We start from the raw sequence: 17,685 nt of genomic DNA, 5'->3' as shown, positions 1-17,685 counted from the left end.
GGTGGGGGCACTTTTATCCCTTGGAAAACATTTGGCAATATATGGAGACACTTTTGATTATCATAACGCGGGGAGGGGTACTACTGGCATCTATCTAATGGGCAGAGGCCAAGGATGCTGCAAAATATCCATCCAACAGTGTACAGGACCCCCCTCCACACAGTTACCTAGTCCAAAATGTCCATAGTGCTCAGGATGAGAAACCCTGACCTATCCAGATCATGTGGCACAGCACTTGGGCCCTGTGTACAAACTGATGTTTTACTTCAACACGAAAACTAACTCATATTATTGCATTTAAAGCTTTTTTAATTTAACCTCAGATGTATGTTTTGCAATCTCTCTAATAAAAGTAGAAGCATTTTTCTTCACGTATTCATCTTTGTCCTTCACACAGGTAAATACAACTGGGAAAATCTCTGCTTCAACCACCATTTCTGCCAGATCCACAGAATGTTTTACAACCTGACTGAGAGCTGAAAGGACCTGACGCTGTTAAGCAAAAACCAAAATAAAACAAAACATTATGTAGAGTCCACTGCAGAGTTCAGACACAGTTTAAACACCTTTTTACATAGTCAAACTCCTTTATAAAAAGAAAAAAAAAAACAATTGCATATCTAACATAACCTGATTTCTGAGTCTCAAGACATTCACATCTTAGTCTTATACCTAAATACTCAATTTTTTAAAGTCCCTAATTTCTAAATGAAGTGTCTTAGTATTCTGTGGACTATTTTAATCTCTATCACAGATGATCTAAGAATATGACCTTTGGATGAATACTATTTCTTAATTATGTAATACTTAAATTGTTAATTTACAATATATGCGATAAGGTAGTAGAAAAAGATCAAGCAGAACTAACACTTTATTTTTGGCATGATGCTGATAACATTTCAAAGAACTTTACATTGCTTAGTTCATATTAACAATTTAAAAACCTTATAGGATATAACTATTACAATATAAAAATATAATCGGTGACTATTTTAGAAAGCTATAAAAATATATATAAATATGACAATGTTCTTAAGAAATTTAAATAGTGGTGGGCTAGAAAACCTTTAGGTCCCTTCCCACCCTGAAATTCAATCATTATGGGATTCCTTATTTTAGTCATTAATGTTAATACTGATGCTACTTCTAATTTTAAGCCTTGCACATACCTTTCTCAGTCATGTGTTTATGTCTAATCTTTACAGCATGACTTTCACATATTACAAGGCCAAATACACCACATAATCACATCTGTTTTCAGTGATAATTTACGACTTATCTTTAATGTATAATATTAATCTATACACATTTCCATTTTCTTAGATTAACAGAAGACTGGTTTGTTTTTGATTATTTTTAAATACCTTCAGTTTAGCATCAGGGTTCAGGATCATCTGGGCTAAGTGAGCAATCGCTCCCGCATCCACCACTGTCTGTGCCAACTCTGGGGAGTGCTTTGAAATATCGCTGAGAGCCGAAGCAGCAATCCTTTTCAAAGCAATTTCTGGCTCCTGGATACAGAGTACTAAAAGAGGAACCGCTCCCGCGTCCACCACAGCTTGTGACAGTTCTGTGGGCCCAAGAAAAGTAATTAAGTGAGTATGGGTGACTGACCCTTGTGCAAGCCATTTTTCACCCTGACAGATACAGCAAAGAAAAAAGGGGAGGGTGTGCTTCACTGTCTCGACATCTGCATTTCAAATCAGCCTTCCTGGTTTCGTAAACCATGTGGACCAATCCTGAGCTGAAAAGAATACAGGTCAATAGATGGACCTCCATTTACATGAACACATTTGAGGTAGATTAGGCTGAAATGGCTTGTTTTTCTTTTTTTCTTTTTCTTTTTTCTTTTCTTTTTTTTTTTTTTAAGAGAGTAAGCAGATGTCAGCTGTTTAAAGCTCTGACAATTCTGTACTTCTCAATAGGCAAGCATTTTATGCATGGCTTCCAATAACAGAAAATTAAAGCCCCAAAAATTTACCAACCACACTAATTAGGCTGTATTTTGTGTTTATTTACATGAGTAAACATTAATATGAATCTTGTGCCAATAATGTCAATTTTAAAATTTCTTTCATCTTACAGTACTTTTAAAAGACTTTTTAAAACTTTGTACAAAATGAAAAGGTGCATTTTTATTGTACATATAAAAACACTTTCAAAAACAAGATCTACAACTGAACAGCATACTTTATATAAATGTTAATGTTTAGGTAAAAGAGTAAATTTATCCTATGCATTTTACATGTCAGAAATAAACATCTTTTGAATATACATGTTGATTTACATGTGTGCCAAAGAAGAACAGCTACAAAAATAATAACATAATTTAAATTATAGATAATGAGAGACAGGCAGGCAGACCCATGTAATATGTATGTAAAAAATGTCTTTTGAGAAGCATAAAACACAATACATAGTTACAGATTCTACTTTTATCGTATTCATGGGCTCTCTTACTGAATCACATATGCCCATTTCTATTATGTCCTCATTTTCCCAGATTTGTAGTGCCCTGACAATTTAGGTCTTAATAGCCAAGTTATCTCTTCAGCATATTACTTAAGGTCTTTAAAGAAAACACGGTGTTTAATTTTTCAAAATACTGGTAATATCATATTTTCTAAAAGGAAATAATGTTGAAAATACAGGTTAACATCCAATATTTGTTTTCCTTAAATTATTATAATTATCTTACAAGTCCCAATGTTGCATAAACCATTCATTCTTTCATTAAACAAGTATTAATGGAAGGTTACTACGTGCCAGATGCTTTCAACTCTGGTGCAGATGACAGACTTCTACAAATTAACACTACACTGATTAGCAAATAGTTTCCAATCTTTAAAATGTGGTGTGGAAAATGAAATACAATGGTAAGTTAATATGTAATTTCAAGAACTAGAGGCAGATACATGGAAAATAGTTTTTTAAAAAAAGACAACAGCAGCAACAGACTAGAATACCAACACTTTCCTCAGAAGCATCTCTGTGATTCTCTCTCAACTGCCTGAAAACCAACAAGACAGCAGGTAAAACAGGTGATCACTGTCTCTCTCCCTCCACCATTCATCCAAGGGAAATGGAAAGAAAGATAAAGTGCGGTATTATACAAAATTTCTAGATATAATTTTCATATTTTATATTAATGAACATGTTATTCAATCCAGTCCAAGTACACAGGTGTCATATGGTAATATCAACTTTCTATGTACATATTTCAGGGTACCTAGAATATATGTAATTGGCTGAAAATTTTGTTTCAAGAGAGTCTAAGGATTAGTTCCTCTATGTATTATCACTTTTATACAGTTTCTAAGAGTGAAGAATATGCAGTAAACTACAACTGTTTCAAAGTACTATTAATAAAAACTTAAGGTTCTTTTAAAAAAAAAAAAACACCTATTATCTTTGTTATTCCCACACATTTTATCCTTTCCTTGAATAACAGAGTGCCATATCCTCTTTTCCCTGAACCATGTAATGTCAATAATGAAGCAAACTCTGCTGCTCTTCTGACTTGTTACCCAATCCCATCCTAAGCTGTTTTTGGTTCTCTCTAAAGTTCTGATGTTAAAATGTGGGAAAGGCTGGGGATGGTGCTGGAGGAAGATTCGCCATGAAGGTAATGAAGCTTCCAAAGACTTGCATTGGGCCTAGCAACTTTATACTTGAGATTTCATATACTTTACATCTCCAATTTTTAAAAAAGATTTGTATTAAAATATAGTTAACATGCTATATTATATTAGTTTCAGGTGTACACCACAGTTATTCAACATTTATATACCTAAAGAAGTGATCACCATGATAATTCCAGCAACTAGCTGACACTATACTGTGCTGTAACAATATTATTGAGTATATTCCCTATGCTGTACATTATATCCCCATGACTTATTTTATATCTGGAAATTTGAACCTCTTATTCCCCCTCATCTTTACCCCCAATTTTTAAATTTTGCAATTACAGTTGACATTAAGTATTATTTTATGTTAATTTCAGGTGTACAGAGTAGTGGTTTACATCTCCAAATTTACACTATACTAAAAAAACTGGCATCTGCTCCAGGTTGGCACACATCGTTATCTAAAATGACATTGTTCTACTACCTTCATACATATATTAAGTATAAGATGGTGTAGTACATAAAAGTAAGAATACAATAAGCCTAAATAATGCACAATATACCATATTACACATGCTACAGTTACCTCTTTATTAGCCTGCCTCTATCGCTACTCTTTCTCCTATGGCATATCTTTCTCCTCTTCTCTACTATTGCTTCCTCTGGCATTTCTATGTCAGTGACTGTTGGTGTCTACCCAATAGCCTTTGTCAGCCAGGGAATGGACTTGTGGACCAATCCTGATCAATGGGACCTGAGTAGAAGTCAGCTAAAAGCATCTGTGAGAGGTTTTCCTCTGATATAAACAGAGATACACAGGAGGAAACACTGCCTCTTCTTTGCTGGGCATGGTCATGTCTGCCAATGACATCTGGACTCCTATATCCATCCTGCAATTATAACGGAAGAAATCACCAATATGCTGAGGATGGCTGAGTACAAAAATGAAAAACATCTGGGTCCTCCATGACACTGTTCAGCTGCATAACCAAGCTTGGAGATGCTCTGATCTGAATTTTGTGTCATGTGAAATAAAATGTCTTTATTGTTTAAGTCACTTGTAGTTGATATTCTGTACTTTACAGCCAAAATACACTCTGAGGTAATTCTGTCTTAGCTTGCGCTCAGTGTATGTGTGTATTTTCCTCTCTTCCTTCACTCGTTGAGTGTTCATTAAATGCTTACTATGTGCTAGAAATTTGGCTAGACATTGGGGCAGCAGAATAGAGTAAAACATTGTTTTGTTCTAGAAGCCTTTGCTCAGGATGAATATACAAATATAACACTGCAAGTATGGAGCAGAGCTAGGAGTCAAGTCTGTGGAGTGTTTGGTGAAAATGTATATTGGGGTGCATTTCAGGCAGTGCTTCCCACCTTACTTCTTTTTGCTGTTTTCCTTTTTCCCTATACTTTCTCTAAAAAAAGCAGTAGTAACCAAAACATACAAAATTCTGATACATGTAAAAATATCTACCCGTAGGAGAAATTTCACAGAGCTCATTTTTAAACTCTAATTTGGAAATGAGTTTTGGTTCAATTAATTATCATGCTTATGAAATCAAAGATTGACGTGTACAAACTTAGAGGCTCGTAAAATGTTTGATTCCCCTCAGAAAAAGCAGGAAGCCAAGAAATTTTTCTTCCCATATCTTTCAAAATGTTTTAGCATTGTTTTAAATTTTAAATAAAAAAAATAATTTTAAAAAAGCACACCTTTTATTGTGTAATAACAAGTGACATAATCATATACTGTTAGTAACAAGCAAGATTAGAAGTAGTTATGCAAAGAAAATGCAGAGGAAAAAACTTATTAGGTTGGTGCAAAAGTAATTGCGGTTTTTGTAATTATTTTCAACCTTTTAAACCGCAATTACTTTTGCACCAACCTAATAGTATCCTATACCAACATACTAACAGGATTTGTACTAGGTTGATGGTACTATTGTCGATATAGTTTTCTTCTCTGTTTGCCAAATTGTCTTCAATGTAATTATATATACTTTTTAAAATAAAAGAAATATGAACATGACTTCTGTTCATACTTATAGCTACTGCTGGGGCTAACTATATTAACATTACTATTATAAAGGAAAAATAAATACAGACATTTTAGTTTCTCAATAGGGCAGAATGTTTCTTATTTTAAAAAGTAGTGTGGATGGGGGGAAAGGGGGACCGGTTAGCTCAGTTGGTTAGAGTTCGGTGCTCTTAACAACAAGGTCGCCGGTTTGATCCCCACATGGGCCACTGTGAGCTGCGCCCTCCACAACTAGATTGAAACAACTACTTGACTTGGAGCTATTGGGTCCTGGAAAAATACACTTAAATAAATAAAAGTTTTTTAAAAAGGTAGTGTGAATGCTCTCCCTGTAAGTGGCCTGAGGTGACCTCTAAAAATGATTTGCTATTTATTTGACCCAGAGAATCCCACAAAATCATGCAAATCAAGAGGTTCAAATCTTCATATTCACTTTAAGAACACTCGTGAAACTGCCCAGGCCATCAGGGGCATGCATATCCAAAAAGCCACCAAGTATCTAAAAGATGTCACCTTACAGAATCAATGTGTGCTGTTCCGTCGTTACAATGGTGGAGTCGGTAACTGTGCCCAGGCCAAACAGTGGGACTGGACACAGGGTCTGTGGCCCAAAAAGAGTGCAGAATTTTTGCAGCACATGCTTAAAAATGCAAAGAGTAATGCTGAACTTAAGGGTTTAAATGTAGACTCTCATGGGTGGATAACCCCATACATGAGCTCTCCTTGCCACATTGAAATGTTCCTGAGTGAGAAAGAGTAGATTGTTCTAAACCAGAAGAGGCGGTTACACAGAAGAAAAAGCTATCCCAGAAGAAACTGAAGAAACAAAAACTTATGGCCCAGGAGTAAATTCAGCATCAAATAAATGCTAATAGAATTAAAAAAAAAAAAGGTCAGGACTGTGTGTCTCCTTCAAAGAAAACATTAGGATAGGGTTTATAATTATTCTTTAAAGAATTATTACTATACACTAGAAATATCCATTTACTGTTTCACACTTTCCCTCTTGCCTTAATCCACACTCTTTTTACAGTTAAGTTAAAATATTACATTTTTTTAAATATTAAGGATTATATTTATTTTAAACAATTTTTAGATGCAAATTGTCAGAGAGAATAAACTATGCAATAGCACCTTCCTTATTCATAAATAACAAAAACCATCTATTGTACAAATATGTACAATTGAATACACAGCCCTCAGATTTGATGGTCAGCTGTTTTCAGGAAAGGAATACCTAGTATTTTTGGGCCTCACGAATAGCTCATTACTGAGTGAAGGAACTGAGGCAGGCTCCTCTGTGGGACTGTGACAGGGGTGGTGGCGGGGTCATCCCATCACACTTCTCTCCGCCTCTGTTTTTTCCACGGTTCTTTCTAATAATATGTATGAGGCTTATGTGCATGCAGTTCTTTGAATATTATAACATGAAAATTTGGGGTGATAATCTTTGCTTTTCACACAGTTGCCTTTTTTTATGAATTTTCTTCTATGCTGTTTTTAGGACCTGGATTTTTGGTTTTGGTTTGGGGTTTTCTTTTCTAACAAAATAAAGACTGAACTTGAAGTGCTCTCTAACAGGTGTGAAGTGTCACCATTTAAATGGATTCAAATCTTCAACTTAGCATAATCAAAAAAAGATCAGTGTAACTTCAGATTTAATTTTAAAATAAAAAAACACAGATAAAAGGGCTGACTTTTAATCTCAACATTATTTATAAAATTGGTACTATCTAAAACTGATGAATGGAATATTAGAAATGACTTCATGCTGACTAGAAAAGAAGAGAGCAGACAGGCATGCCCGTCCGCATATAATAGGCATGACTGTAACAGGTAAAACTACGCAAATCAGGCGCAAGCAATTTTGCTTCAATAGTGCTCACAATGGCCTTCACCCTTCCTCTTAACTGTTATTTATGGCTAGTTGCTTGTTTAGATCAAGAGTGGTAAGCTGAAATGTCCACGAGGCCCACGCAAGAAACTAGAATAAGTAAAGCCAGAGGGTGTCAGAAAAATACCCAGTGGGGGAGCAGCAGTGAAATGGAAAAGTATAGGCACGAGCTACAGGGAACAGCAGTTACTCAGCTTCAGCCCAGTGTGGCCATGTAGGAATACAGGCCTATGTTGTCAGATCTTTTGATTTTTCAAGAGAAGCCAGAAATCTGATTTTTAATGTGAAATTTCTCGATTTTTAAGTGTTGACAACTTTTTTTTTTTTTTTTTTTTTAAGAAGACTGTGTGAGGCAATGTAGTGCAGGCCAAATAAAATACATCCATCTGTGGGCCAGCTACAGCCTGCAACTGCCATTTTACAGCACAGGCTTAAACCTCACACCTTCTAACACAGCCTGTGGGGGGCTTTCTGGACGTGGAACGGTGATGTTCTAACTTTGATTCTTGCAGTCATGTTTTTGAGTCATAACAGAAGAACCACTCTAGTAGTTATTTAAGAAAATTCAGAGGAAAATTCCAAGAAATTAATGAAAACCTAATCATTGGTCTGCAAAAAAAAGGATTAATTTAAACATATAATACTCAACTTTTTTGCTCACAGCAGAGATGTGGGAGAGAATTTGAGCAAAATTAACTGATCCATCATGAGAACTCATAAAAAGTACTCAAAGTGAAGAGGCTCGCCAAAAGAAACAAAAGAAAAAATGTGTGTGTGTGTGTGTGTGTGTATTTAGCACACTAATTCAAAAATAATTAGGCAAATCAAACACCTCAGGAACTCTAATATCTTTTAACTTTATTGCTTTTAGTTTATTTTTCAAACATTGCCTTTAACTCACTGTTCCTAAGCCCTACAAAAAGGTATATTTTATTTGTTCCATTAAAAAGGAAAGGAAACCTCTTTTCCGGCTTTTGCAGTGCGACACAACATGAGCAGCAAAGTCTCCCGCGACACCCTGTACGAGGCAGTGCGGGAAGTCCTGCACAGAAACCAGCACAAGCACTGGAAGTTTATGGACACGGTGGAGCTGCAGATCAGCTTGAAGAACTAGGACCCTCAGAAGGACAAATGCTTCTTGGGCACGTCAGGCTTAAATCCTCTCTCTGCCCCAAGTTCTCCGTATGTATTCTGGGGGACCAGCAGCACTGCCCCCCAAGGATAAGTGGATAGTGACGAGGCCCAGGCTGTGGATGTCTCCCACATGGATATTGAGGTGCTGAAGAAACTCAACAAGAATGAGAAACTGGTCAAAAAGCTGGCCAAGAAGTATGATGCCTTTTTGGTTTCAGAGTCTCTGATCAAGCAGATCCCATGAATCCTGGGCCCAGGCCTGAATAAGGCCAGCGAGTTCCCTTCCTTGCTGACCCACAATGAGAACATGGTGGACAAAGTCGATGAAGTGAAATCCACCATCAAGTTCCAGATGAAGAAGGTGCTTTGTCTGGCAGTGGCTGTTGGCCACATGAAAATGACGGATAATGAGCGTGTGTGTACAACATGCACTTAGCTGTCAATTTCCTGGTGTCATTGCTGGTGTCAAAGAACTGGCAGAACATCCGGGCTTTATATATCAAGAGCACCATGGGAAAGCCCCAGCGCCTATACTAAGGCAGAGCTTAATAAACCATAGTGCTACCAAAAAAAAAGTAAAGTCATGAATCAGCATTTCTCTGCACTCAGGTGTACCTATTTATCAGTTTAAAGATATGCTGGTTTTTGCATCTAGCTGTAAAATACATAGCTGTATCACTTCAAAACTTTTAAAGCAGGTTAAAAATATACTTAAAATTTGGCTACCACTTATGTTAATCTTATGTTATGATAATCAGTCACCCCATTCAACCACATTTTTTATGATTTGGTAAAATTATAGTCAAAACAAATATGGTGTTGCAATTGCCAAAACTGGTTATACACTGACCATACTCTAGTGTTATTTTAGGAACGTCACTTCCAAAGTAGAACAAATTTGTCTAGTGTTTCGTCTAACCCAGCTGTTTACAATTGGTTTAGTTATCTACTGCTGTGTAATAAATCATACCACACTTAGCTGCTTAAAACAGGAACCATTTATTATTTCATAGTTTCTGTAGGTCAGGAATCTGGGAGCAGCTTAGCTGGGTGGTTCAGGCTGTGACCTCTCACTAGGCTGCAGGCAGGATGAGGCTGTAGTTATCTGGGGCTTGATGGGTCGAGAGCATCTGCTTCCAAGCTCACTCACGGCAATGTCAGAAGGAGGTTTCAATTCCTCCCCACTTCTGGGGCCTTTCCTCAGGGTGTTCATGATGGCGGGACTGCATGTCTCCCTTAAAGAAAATATTAGGATAAGGTTTATAATCATTCTTTAAAGAATTACTAATATACACTAGAAATATCCATTTACTTTTTCACTCTTTCCCTCTTGCCTTAATCCACGCCCTTTTTACATTTAAGCTAAAATATTACAGTTTTAAAATGGTAAGGGCTATATTCTTTTTAAACAATTTCTTAGATCGCAAATTGTCAGAGAGAATAAACTAGCCAATAGCACCTTCCTTATTCATAAATAACAAAAACCATTTATTGTACAAATATGTACAATTGAATACACAGCCCTCAGATTTGATGGTCAGCTGTTTTCAGTAAAGGAATACCTAGTATTTTTGGGCCTCATGAATAGCTCATTACTGAGTGAAGGAACTGAGGCAGGCTCCTCTGTGGGACTGTGACAGGGGTGGTGGCGGGGTCATCCCATCACACTTCTCTCTGCCTGTTTTTCCACAGTTCTTTCTAATAATATGTATGAGGCTTATGTGCATGCAGTTCTTTGAATATTATAACATGAAAATTTGGGGTGACAATTTTTGCTTTTCACACAGTTGCTTTTTTTTATGAATTTTCTTCTGTGCTGTTTTTAGGACTCCAGGGTCAAAATCTTCCAAGCATATCACCAGCGTATCCAGCGCTCCGCAATCAACTATTGCCTGAGCTAGTTGAGGAGAATGTTTAGCAACTGTTTGTAACACAAAGGTAGCTGTTTTCTTGTAAAAACGCTACAAGGATAAAATAGATAAAACTCAAAGTGAGTTGAGCACTTATACAACCAAAAGTTAACATAGACCAAAACCAATGTAAGAATGACATTACTGTAATAAAGCTCAACAGCATTTAAATATAAATGATGAAACACATCTTGCAAAATCATTTTGATTTTTCATGTTTCCCATAGCTTTTGCTCAATAACTGAACTAAAACAATGCTTTATATTACATTTCAACTGTTTTATTCTAAAAAATGCATTTATAAAATATTATATTGCCTACTTATTATATTTCCTACAAATTCATAAAATAATGAGATTTTATGTATCTGCATTACACTGAAAGGTATTGGTTTGACCTATGGGAGCTCTTAGACTCGTAACATGTACAACTAAACTGACAAATTCGTTTCCTTTACTTGCCCTCAGTCTCTAAGCATGATAGGCCTTTCATAACCTCAACTAATCCTTCTGGTGTCCTAAATTATCCTAAATAACAACCATGTTTTGAGATGCACTTACCAATCATTGGATAAACATTCTTGATACATTTTAAAACTTAACCTGGCAAATGAACTGTCCAAACAATGGGATATGTTATTTATCCCTTTTTAGAAATGCTTTTTTAAAGAGGTAAATACAAATGACTTACCAGTATGTGAATTTTAAGTAATGCTTTATATTTATAGTATTTCATATATATAAATTTATCAGACTAAGAAAATAAAACTAAAACAATTTTCTTCATAAAACTAAAAAATTACTTAGGAAGTATTTAGCTATAATACCCACTGTGGTTTTATGGTTCACATAATAACACAGTAATGGTCTCCTGCCTCTTTTCATTAATAGAACCCAGTTAATCCCCTATTTTAGATTCTAAGTTTCTATTTCTTTACAGTGACTACTTAAAAGTCCCTGGGTGACTACAGCACTCATTTTGAAAGCATTCTGTTTGCTTAGTCTAACATGTTAAGGTACAGTAAAAATTGTAGGAGAGAGAAAGTACATCAAGTATGTTTTTAACATATTATATCTCAAAACCTGGTATATATTGAAGATATAAGAAATATGCTATGTTAATAATAATGTTTTGATTTTGTGTATTTCCTTAGCTTCTTAAATATAACATATATAGATATTAAAATATTTGTTGTAAAGTTTAATTTTATGTCAGTAACCAAATATCTATTAATTTATTGTAAAAATTAGAATAGAGTTTTACAGTTGCTTTCCATAGATTATTTTCTTGTAATTGTGGAAAAATTATGATGATACATTTCTTGTCATTAACATAAGCTAATTTGACTTTTTATATTGCAGAATTTTTAAATTCACAGACAATTCATTGAGCATCAATAGTCACTACTAATTACAGTACCTATAATTCACACTTTCTGATCTCATTCACCTTTTCTCCTAATTTCCACTTTCCCAAATTCCTCCCTTGTCTCCCACTCCTCACCAAAATAATTTCCTTAAAAAAAAAAAAAAAAGCAAAAGCAGAGGATTTTGTACCTCATAAAGAGAGATTAAATCTCCTGTGAGAAATGAGTTCAAGGACTAGTAGGTGAACAAGATAGAAGCTTGTGACATAAGTATTGTTGAAAACAACTTTTGTTTGCGTAGGGCTTCATACAAGCGTATACCTATCTAAGCTGATCCTATAACTTTAATTTCCCAATACACAGAAATACTGCTTTATGTATAATTTCATTAAAATTTTTTGTCTGTTTTCTCCTCATAGTAACAGTAATTGAGAAAAGCTGCATATCAACCCAAAGTAAAATACCCTAAAGATATTATTACGTGCAGTTCAAAGAATTGAAGGTGTATTAACACCTTAATAATTCTAATGCCTACAAGTTTGCAACTGTACCCAAACTTCAAATTTTTAAAAGTCAAAGGTAGCAACAACAAAAACATGTAACTCATTATTTTTAATCTTACATTCTGTTCTGCCAACGAATAAACAAGCTGTGGAAGAATGTCTCCCTTCACAACTGCTTCCGCTAGGTCATCATTATAATTAGCCAGTCTCCCAAGAGCCAAAGCTGCAGTCTGTTGAATTGTTGGGACCACATCCAGAAGAAGAGGTCTCAGCAAAGACATTACACCTGAGTTACATTATGAAAGAACAGAAATCAGCAAAATTTAAATTAAAATTTAAATTAAAAAACAAACATACAATTCAGCATATATGCAGATAAGAAAATTAAATGGAAAATCAGCAAAAACAAAAAAAAATTATCCACTAAAAACTAATGGGATATTTAGAAGCACATGGCTGACCAAGACAAGAACAATACAACCTGTAATCATCAAAGCAGCAGCATAACATGGAAGTAAGAAAGGCGTGGGGATTAGATAAGAGTTTAAATCCCTGATTTGGCAAACACTGGCTATGTGACCTGACAGGGCTGTCATGAGGAATGCAGAGAAAGGCTGTGAAGCACAGAGTATAATGCCTACAACATGGGGGGCGGGGCGTGGTAGATTCCCACCCCCACCCCACCCCCGGCCTTTGCAAATCCTATCTTTCAGGGCTCAGTTCAGATCCTTTCCTCTCAATGAAGTCTTCTGCTTGTTTTGTTTTTTTTTCTCTGATTCCAACTGTTGGGTCTTTTCTCTCATTCCAAATGAACTTAGAATTCATTACAGAAATTGTATCAGGATCTTTCTCAGAGGCAGGGGGGCTAGGTGGACATTTGGCTAGGACCTCACATTCATGAAGGGCTGCAAATCAGACTTCTGACATTACCTCCAAATAAATACATTCTTTGAGATAAGGAAATATATCGTATTACTAGCTCTCATAATATTCATTTTAGTAGGTATATCATCACAACAACAATAATAAAAGAAGCTTATATTTATGGAGCACTTATATGCACACATTGTTTTAAGGACTTGTTTTCCATACTAATTCATCGCACTCTCCTAACAAACCTATGAAGTAGGCCCTATTATTATCCCTATTTTACAAATGAGGAAATGGAGGCTGAGAGAGGTTAATGAAATCATCATACCACTAATAAATGGTGGAGCGAGGTTAGAAATTCTGACATTCTTTATTGATAATCGCTAAATAAATAATATGTATTAAAAATTGAGGATGTGGAGAAAGGCAGACAAATCATAATTGCATTTTGGTCATTTTACTGGATATTCCCACTCTTTATATTAATTTTGCCTTACAATAAAATATGCGAAATAGTCGACTGCTATTTGTTCTTTAATGATGGTGTTTCAGTCTAAGGTTGCAAGAAAGGTAATGACAGAGTCCAAACAAAGTGCTGCTTGACTTTCTAAATTTTACACCATTTACATCAGGCCTTTCAACTTGAATTATTATACATCTTTTCTATAAAAACACACCCCAGTGATCTATAAAAGCAAATATTACTAATATTCTTTCATAATGTTATGTCCAGAAACATTAACTAGAATAAAAGGAAAACATTTACAGTAACATTTAGGATTAGACAAAAATAATAGTACTACCAAATAACCTAAACAGAATAATGGTGCTTATCACAGATACATTTAATAATGTGACCTGTGGCTTTTCATAACTTCCAATTTCATTTATTGATTATTTTTATGTCTAATTTGACCTAGTTAGATCGTCTTACATAAGGCCACAGCTGCAAGTTTGAATCCCACTCAAGCTGGTTAACTTTGCAGCCACAAAACCCTCCTACTCATGTCCATGCAATAGCTCCTGTGAAACAAATCCCAGTGTTTGCTCATAAGTGTTGCTTCTACTGTTTTCTATACTTTTTATAGAGATAATTTCTGATATATCTCACAATAAAAAGTTTAAAGCACAGAATAAGGTATTAGAATTATTACCAAATATTAACATGGGTTCCTTCTAGAAAGTTGGATTTAAAACAATTTGCCAATCTCTTCTTTGTAGTTTGCTTTATTACTTTATCTTTTTTAAAGATTTTAGTTGCCACAAAATACACATAACAGTTACCACTTTAACCGTTTTTTAGTGTACAATTAAGTACATTTACAATGATGTATAATCATCACCACTAAGAACTGTTAGACTGTTTTCTACAAAGGCTGCACCATTTTACATTCCCACCAGCAAAGTAGAAGTATTCAAATTTCTCCACATCCTCAACCAAAACTTGTTACTTTGTTTTTTTAAAAAATAATAATAGGTGTAAAGTGGTATCTCATTATGGTTTTGATTTTCATTTCTCCTAGCACTAATGGTGGTGAACGTCTTTTTATGTGCTATTGGCCACTTGTACATCTTCCTTGTTGAAATGTCTATTCAAGTCCTTTGACCATTTTCAAATTGGGTTATTTGCTGCTGTTATTGAATGTAACTTGACATAATTGATAAGCAATATGCACCATTTTAAGTAAAGTTAATATTTTTTAAAAGAAAAGCTAAATTTGTTAACATAGTTCCATTTAAGTTTCATAATAAATAAAGCCAAAAGATATAAAGGATAAGTATGCTTAGAATAGTTTTAAGAGAATCATAATTATGTTTCATATTATTTTTTCCTGATGATTCTGTTGTGTTTTTTTTCCCTCACTTGATAAATTTATGTGAAGGTAGTGACTTACTGCCTTTGAAATGTAATTGGGAAATCAATCCATACTGGGGTATTCAACGTAGATATTTTGAATTAAAATCTCAAGAACTTTGAACTTTTTTGTTAAGAATTTGAAGAATGAATTCATCTGTCTAGGTCTATAATATTTAATTAAATTATAAGTGTTTATTATTAGTTACAATATTTAGCTAATATACCAAAACACTCCCAATTTTGGAAAATTTCAGTTTGTAATTTTAGTAGGAAAATACTTTACACACAAAAAGGTACTTCATTTGTCCATATACTCAAAGGAATTTTCTGCTTTATATATTTTCTCCTCCATTTTTCTATTGCATCTGGCCCAGGAAAAATAGTGCCAATAAGTTGACACACAATTCCTTTCCTTCAGTTTCCTTCTATATCCAAGTTAGGTTTCTACATGGATGCTTCTGCTCTCTGAACCTATAAAAGTAAAAGCTAAAGTTTCTATTTAAAATATCTTTGTTTGAATAACGTCAATCTTATTAGAGAAAATATTGCCCTTAATATTTAGTCCTTGAATTGCCTCTTAGTGCTTCATAATCATTAGTCCCCAGGGACATATTTTTTTTGTCTCTTACTCAGATTAAGCATGGAGATTTTGTTGTTCTAATTACAGGTTTGTCCTAAAAATACAGATAATGATGAGAGAAAGAGCGAGAGAGAGAGAGAAGGAAGGAAGGAAGGAAAGAGAAAAGGAGTATATATAACATAAAAAGAAAATTTTCTTTACCTCCCTGTCCATTAGCAATCCATAGTGAATGATCCTTGGTGAGCAAATGCATGAAAATTTAGAATCCATAAATTGCAGCAGCCTGAATAGTATCTGATACACCAGGTCTCGAGGGAGCAGCTAATGACCTCACTAGAGTCTCCACTGAAGGAGCCAACATGTACTAATATCTCATGTTAAAATAATAATTCATATATTGTACTTTAATATCTATAAAACAATTCTGTCTACTCTATACAAACTGATAAAATGGTGTGTAACTAGTTCTGAAATTTAAATTCTAGGATAAATCTTTACAATTCTCCTCCTCCCCCAACTTTATAATCTTGAGTTCCTTTTCTATTTTTCTTGTTCCTGTGCCATACTGGTGACATTGCTGCTAATTCCTACACTGCAGTCCAGTTATGCTCCAAACAGAAACCACTTTGCTGATCCTGTCCACAGTCATTCATTCAAAAACACAGATCAGGGTTTACCAAGGAGCAAGGAATAGGACTACACATGAATTAAGGCAGCGCCTCCTCTTAAGAAACTAATAATCTAGTAAAGAAGATTATAAAATAGCCTCAAAATAATCATCACTCTTTGATTTAATTCCTTTTAATGCAACATATTCCTAATACTTTGATTTTGCATGCCAACTGCATATATAAAAGTCAGGAAGAAAATGGCAAACATTTCCAAAGACAAAAATATTACTCATTAAGTCTCATTTTACATGTATATAGTTTATATTCATATTACCTCAGTCTTCTGTTTATAAAGATAGTTAACATCTCAACTTTGTTTCTTTAAAAACAAGGTATGTAGGTGGGTAAGTTTAAAAAAATAACAAAATAAATAAAATTAAAAAATAAAACAACTATCTACAAACTGGACCGTTGGGCCCATTTAAGTCATGGTAAAGATTTCTGGTTTCTCTGGTTTTTTATCTTCTTTGTTTTGTTTTTCAATTTTTTAAACATTTTATTTATTTTTACTGTGACAAAACACATATTACATACAACTTATCATTTTAACCATTTTTTGGTGTACAATTCAGTGGCATTAAGTATAGTCCCAATGTTGTATAACTATCACCCACTATCAATTCCAGAATTTTTTCCTCATTGCTAAAAGATACTCTATACACATTAAACAATAACTTCCCATTTTCCTCTACCCCCAGCCTCTGGTGACCTCTATTCTACTTTTTGTCACTCTTAATTTTTCAACCGAGATACCTCATATAAATGGAATCGTATAGTATTTGTCCTTTTTTGCCTGGCTTATTTCACTTAGCATGGTTTCAATGTTCATCTATTGCAGTATGCATCAGAATTTCATTTCTTTTTAAAATGAGTTATATTCCATTGCATGTATACCACATCTTGTTTGCTCATTCATCTGTTGACAGGCACTTAGTTTGTTTCTACGTTTCAGTTATTGTGAATAATGCTGCTGTGAACACTGGTGTACAAGTATCAATTTGAGTCCCTGTTTTAAATTCTTTTGAGTATATACCTAGGAGTGGAATCGCTGCATCAAGTGGTAATTCTATGTTTAACTTTTTCAGGAACCACCAAACTGTTTTCCACAGTGGCTACATTTTACATCCCCACTAGCAAAGCACAAGTTCTAATTTCTCCACATTCTTACCAACACTTATGTTTTGTTGTTGTTTTTCATAATATCCATCCTAATGGGTGTGAAGTGGTATCTC

At 34.6% G+C, this 17,685-nt stretch overlaps 1 protein-coding gene and 1 pseudogene across 1 annotated transcript in view; one reads left to right on the top strand and one right to left on the bottom strand.

Moving 5' to 3' along the window:
* Positions 1-17,685, bottom strand: part of LOC117019174 (sperm-associated antigen 6-like) — a 53,392-nt gene that overhangs the window by 24,124 nt on the left and 11,583 nt on the right. Inside the window, 6 exon segments of the mRNA XM_033100688.1 lie at positions 319-492; positions 1,365-1,570; positions 3,646-3,663; positions 6,494-6,513; positions 10,511-10,656; positions 12,594-12,760. Of these exon segments, the coding sequence (XP_032956579.1) occupies positions 319-492; positions 1,365-1,570; positions 3,646-3,663; positions 6,494-6,513; positions 10,511-10,656; positions 12,594-12,760 (731 nt within the window).
* Positions 8,553-9,261, top strand: LOC117019097 (60S ribosomal protein L10a-like; annotated as a pseudogene).

Source organism: Rhinolophus ferrumequinum, assembly GCF_004115265.2.
Source record: "Rhinolophus ferrumequinum isolate MPI-CBG mRhiFer1 chromosome 5 unlocalized genomic scaffold, mRhiFer1_v1.p scaffold_110_arrow_ctg1, whole genome shotgun sequence".
NCBI classification, from domain to species: domain Eukaryota; kingdom Metazoa; phylum Chordata; class Mammalia; order Chiroptera; family Rhinolophidae; genus Rhinolophus; species Rhinolophus ferrumequinum.
This window is presented reverse-complemented; position numbering and strand designations above follow the sequence as displayed.